Genomic DNA, 5,742 nt, shown 5'->3' on the forward strand with positions numbered 1-5,742 from the left:
TGAGTGGGATGGATCACACTGCCCACCAGGGGACTGAAACTGAATAGGAAGAAAACCTTCATGCAGGACCAGGAACCTGGGTAGAACCACAGAGGGGTCCTGTCAGAGACCATCTTGGGGGAGACTGGAAAGGGTTTCTGAGAATCCAGCTGCTGAAAATCTCAACAAATCTCACAGGATCTTGAGAAGCTGGAAGCAGGAAGAAGCTGGAAGAGCAATGGTCCCTTAAGAGTTGTCATCCCCATCCACAGCTTCCTTCATAGTTCACAGAATGCTCCAGCCCATCATCTGTCCATCCAGTCTCACTTGGCAGATTGGGAAACTGAGGCCTGTCAGGTCACTTAGGGTTAGCAGAGCTGTCAGGCTGGAAACGTGGAGCAGAGTCATCTCATCCCCAAGTGTCAACCTCGAAGCCCAGCTCCATGTCTGGAAGGGGGTCTTCGCGGATGTCTGGCAGCCCATAGTACAAGTCTTCCTCTTCCTCCTCAGGCTCATCGGGGCTTGTGTCTGCAGAAGCCTTCCTCTTTTCCTTTGCCTTCAGAGATGACTTCAAGATTTAGGGTTGGGCTGCATCCTGATAGTGCTTCTCTGGGGCTGTGTCATCCAATGCGGGGGTGTCATTGATTAGGGCATAGAAGGGGTCCAGCAGGCCCCATGGAGCTTGTGGCCTCTGTGGACAAGAGCGCGGCTCCTCGCTGTCAGTTGGAGATGAGTTAGGGCTGCTACCTTCGCTGGAGTCTATGTCCAGCTCATCTTGGAAGGAAGCTAAGGGTGCAGGGGCCAAGGGACAAACTGGGGGGCAGCAGGGGTAAAAACAAGGAGGTCAATAGTCCCCTGAGTCAGATCGCCTGGGTCCTGATCAAAGCCACCTGCTGCAAGGCCTGATGACAGTTCACCTCTCCGAGCCTCAGTTTCCCTCCTTAGAAGGTGAGGAGAAATACGAGTACGCACTGCTGAGCCTGTTTCTGAGAGTCATAGCTGATAACAATGTGCAAAGCACATTGCACAATGCCCGGCCTGTGGTAGGTGCTCAAAACAGGGCTGTTAGATTACTGTGCAGACTTCACCTCCAGTCATCCATATCTCCAGCCATCCCTCTTCTCCTCTGGTCTCTCACAACACTAGTTACCCCAGGAGTCCCTCTGTTATCTCCTTTGATTGCCCCACAAGACCAGAGTTCTGGAGGCATGGAGCCCAGGCAGGCCTAGAAGGGAGCTTGTGCCAGGTTCTAACAGTGGAATGAGTAAACAAGTGGATGAGTCCAGAGCTCAGTCACACGCAAGCAGACACAGGCATGCAGGAGGACAGCCTAGCCTGTGGTCACTGGGAGGTTGACAGCAGTGGACTCACGTCCTCTGCTTCCTTGTCCTCAGCAATCATGACAAACATCCAGAGAAAGCAAGAACCTTCTATGTGCCAGGCATCAGAAATGTATTACTCCAAGCTTCACAACACACCTGGGTATGTGGTAATGACTATTCCATTGGGGAAACTGAGGCTCCAGAGAGTAAGAAAATTGCCAAGTTGACACAGCCATAGAGCTGGTTTTGCAGCCAGGCCCATCTGACCCAAAGTCTGCTCATGTGTTTGCTGCTGCCTTCATGTCTCACATCCCCTGCTGTCTGCCCCTCACTCCCAAGTGTTCTCCACCCTTGGTGAACCAACAGCCCTCCCTTCCTTTGCACACTCGCCTGCCCTGAACCCGAGTTCCTTCTTGTTCCTTCTGGTTGAAACTCCAGTAGACAACCACGACAGCCTCCACCCCGGTCTGATCGTCATGAGAACCACCTTCTCCTCACCGCTGGCTCCTGACTTCAGCTCAGGAGTCAGGAGCAGGTGGGGGTCTTCACTGTAGCCCCTGACCATCATGTGGATGTGGCTGAAGTTGGGCAGGCTCTGGTCATAGGCGACTTCCTTCCACAGCCTGCCATAGTGGGATGGGGGCAGAGGGCCACACAAAAGACAGGGAAAGAGAGAAGGGGCAAGAGAGAGGGAGAAGGAGAGGGAGAGGGAGAGAGAGAGGGAGAAGGACCAACAATTGCATATATTAATCATATTTTAAAAAAAGAAAAATAATTGCAGTTGACCTTGCCAAAGCTTAATAAAAGGCCTTTATATTATTCAGTCTAGAACTATCTCTAAACTTCCAGAATAAAGGATATTTGATTGTTATTCATCATAAGAATAAAGGTAATGGACCAAAACCCAAAACAAAACAACATTAAAACCTAAGCGACTCTACCGAAGGTGAACATAGTCCCTCCACTATGAAATTTTCAACCCAGTTCTCATCACAGTGTACGGATATTGTCATCATCCTCATCACTATTATCACCATCACCTGCATAATCACCACCATGATCATCACTATAACCTCCATCACAATTTTTATCACCATCTCACTACTATCACCACCACCATCATCACCATCACCACCATCACTTTAATCAACATCACCTACATAATCACCAAGACCACCATTATCATCACCATCATAACCGCCATCGTCTCTCTCAGTAAAACTACCAACAGCAATACTGAAAACCAATGCTACCATCTTCACTATAATTGCCTTCATCACCACCAGCTGCTGTGGTCCGGGGCTCTGGCAGAGCAGGCAGGAACAAGGAGTGGGGGCCTCAGAGGCAGCTCTCCCTTCCAGTCCTTCCTCTTCTCTCTGCTCCAGCTCAGCTGCCAGACTCCACATCCCCACCCACTAGCTCTGCCCTCATTCCATTCCTCATCCTTGGGCAGGAGAATGCTGGCTCTCACTGACTATGCTTTACCATAATGAGTCAACACAGGCGACCAGCTGGAGCTGGCCCAGCCACCACAGCCATGCCACATGGAGGGGACTGGATGGCTCCTCAGTTCCTGCAGTCTTGGGTTCAAATCCTAACATCATGTTTCCCACCTACAGAGCATCAGTCTCACAGCAACTCTTTTGCTTCTGGATATTAATCAGCCTGACTACTTTCTCCCTCAGCATGGCTGCTCCCTTTCTTCTCATCTATCAACTGAAGGGGAAGCTCCAGGTTCCTTCCGTGGCAGCTCAGCCCATTCCTCTCTATCTGTACTTGCTCCCCTGCCTGCCAGCCAGCAGCCACGCTGACCCATTGACCTCATTCTCTTATCACCGCTTTGCTCATGCCCTTTTTCTGCCTGGAAGAATTCTTATTTAACCTGTAAAACCCCAGCTCACTATGAAGTTTATTTCATAGATAACTGTTTCTCCCCCAGACCCTCAGCTACTCAAATGCAGGGAGAGCCTAATTTATGTTTGCCTTGGCTACCACCACCCTCATATCCTAGCTAAAAATTTTCTTCCCATATATTTATACCTCAGTCAATCCAGAATATTTGAACACCTGAAGTGTTCTGTAGGCCCGGGTTCTAAGAGCCCAGAAGAAGCCGAGGATGAGCCTGGAACACAGGGGTCCAGGTTGTCTTCGCCCCCATGTGTCTCCATGGTTTAAAACATTGTTTCTCAGTTTTTCGTTGGGCTGAACTATTTTTGTACCAATAATGGGGTTTGAACTTAGGGCCTGAGTGCTGCCCCTTACCTTTATTCACTCAAGGCTGATGCTCTACTACTTGAGCCAGTCTGTGCACTGCTGTGGTAGTACCTCTCTGCTTGGTTCTCTTGCTCACTCCAGTTCTAAATGCAGCCTATTTGAGGCTGTTGTGACTAAACAAGACTATAGAATGAAAGGTTTTGTCTAATCAGTGGTCAGAGTACAAGGATTGTGTTTTATTGCCTTATAATACACATCGAATTAATTGGTTAGATGAGGACATATACACACGTAAAGGACTTGGTATAGCAAATCTCACCCTTCATTTTAACTATATGAACCATAATTTCCTGTTCTTTGCCTCAGGGGTCAGAATCTCCAATGATCATTAGCCAGTTTACACATGACCTTAATGATGTTGACCCTTAGAAGCCTGTGCCTAGCACCTGACAACATGGAGTTCTTGGCACCTCAGGAAACCAGAATCTCATCCTCAAAGCCCTTAGCGGAGCCTTCAGAGCTGGGAAAGTGTGACTCTGGAGGGCCATGTGCTCTGAAGGAAAGCTTTCTTTGGCCCCTAGAGGGTTGGCAGATGTTGGCAGACAAACTCCCCCAAGTGGACCCATGTCCCGCATGTGGATTGATACTTGTGTGGAGACCAAGGAAACAGAGCTGCTGCCAAGCTCGTGTCCCATGAGCACACAAGAGAGGGGTAAGCGGTGGCTTTGTCTTCATTGCCACAAGAGAAACTCCTTTGTTTTTATATCTTATGGGAGAAAGACGAACTGCCTTTTGGTGTGTGGGGGAAAATTTTAATGTTACCGTAATATTGAATAGTAATATCCCATTTGAAATGATGTAAAGATATGTGGTAAAACTCCCTTACACTGTAAAGTAGTGGCTGAAGAATTGTGTTTACATGGACGTTTGTGTTTAATATGTCTCCCTCTCCATATAGCATTGCCCATGGGTCTGGTGGAGACCTCTGGACTTAGGGTTGGACCTTGAAGAAAAGCTATCAGGATCAAAACTGGAACATTCACTAAGCTCTTGAAGGTACTTTCTGATACGATTAAGACTGAAAAGAGCAATAAAAACACTGTGTTCTGTAGAAGCACAGGCTGAACTCTTGGCCGTCAATCCTAAGGAAGTTATTGTGGCTCACAAAACAGATTTTTTAAGTGAAATTAAAAGCACTTTCAGATAAAATTTTTATCCAGTTTGACTTCTTAAAATTTATCTTTTTAAGGGTGGGTTTGAGATGTTTGGGTGGGTTAAATGGGCATTTTGACAACATGGCTTCTCCTTTGGCATGTGTAATTGTGATGTTTAACCAACATTCTTGCAGTTTAAGATGACACTTTTAAAATAAAATTCTCCAATTGATGACTTGAGCCCTGGCACTACAGGAGAATCAGCAGACCCTGGAGGATCTTATTTGGAATTGACATTCTCTATTGTAATTTTATTCATTTATTTTTGAATTTTGTTTTGTTGTCACTGGAAAGGAAAGATGGTGCTGAGTTTTAAATGTTAAAAGTGTACAAGTTGCTTTGTTACAATAAAACTAAATGTGTACAAAAAAGGGTTTGATGCTTTTCTTTCAGAATGGACATAGTTGATCTGACCTTCCTAGTTTGACATGTATAATAACGTCACTGTCGAACTGTCCCCTGACTTCAGATGTTTTGATATGCACTTTGCAGGATGACCTCAGGGCAGTATAGATCTAGAATAAAGGGATTTCAATTAAAAAAATACCTTTTTAGGGCTTGGAGACATATTGAATAAACTGTAGTCTCAAACCATGTGACCTGCAATCATATGCTTTAACCTGATCAAAACTGCTGTGGCCCTTTAACATAGGTTGTACATGAAGTTAGGAATCTTGGTTTGGAGACACTGTTTTGTGAGTTTCATTATGTGTAATGCTGAGATTTACCTTGAAATTTTATTTCTCCTCAATGATGAGTAATATAAAAGCAATGTGTAAGAGTGACTTCCTTAGAAATCTCTAAGAGTGACTGAATACTCATCCATTCAGTTATACTGCCCAGTGTAGCATCATAGCTCATCAGATTCGGAGGCCCGGGGCAGTGGAGAAGGAGTACAAAAAGACCTTTCCTGTATTGTGTATCTTTTGTATATTGAATTGCTTAGTTTCAGTCCTCTTTCAGCTTTAGATACATGCTCTGCCATATTTCACACTCACCGTGTGCAGAGCTTG

At 46.1% G+C, this 5,742-nt stretch overlaps 1 protein-coding gene across 1 annotated transcript; it reads right to left on the reverse strand.

Annotated features, from left to right (window-relative positions):
- Positions 1-388: 388 nt before the first annotated feature.
- Positions 389-2,707, reverse strand: LOC105989943 (barttin-like). Its single transcript, XM_013022214.1, has 5 exons — positions 2,555-2,707; positions 2,396-2,457; positions 1,800-1,924; positions 611-792; positions 389-535 (listed from the first exon to the last, which is right to left on the reverse strand). Exons 1-5 carry the CDS (start codon positions 2,705-2,707, stop codon positions 389-391), a joined length of 669 nt encoding a protein of 222 aa, XP_012877668.1.
- Positions 2,708-5,742: the final 3,035 nt, after the last annotated feature.

This window comes from Dipodomys ordii, unplaced genomic scaffold (assembly GCF_000151885.1).
Source record: "Dipodomys ordii isolate 6190 unplaced genomic scaffold, Dord_2.0 Scaffold61, whole genome shotgun sequence".
NCBI lineage: Eukaryota > Metazoa > Chordata > Mammalia > Rodentia > Heteromyidae > Dipodomys > Dipodomys ordii.

Excerpts from the sequence above, each read along its gene's own strand:
- LOC105989943 (XM_013022214.1), bottom strand. The coding sequence starts at position 2,707 with ATGTGGAGTCTGGCAGCTGAGCTGGAGCAGAGAGAAGAGGAAGGACTG. Across the intron at positions 1,925-2,395 it reads GTGGTGATAGTAGTGAGATG|GCTGTGGAAGGAAGTCGCCT; the intron begins GTGATAAAAATT and ends CCACTATGGCAG. Across the intron at positions 536-610 it reads CCCTAATCAATGACACCCCC|GCAAAGGAAAAGAGGAAGGC; the intron begins GCATTGGATGAC and ends TCATCTCTGAAG.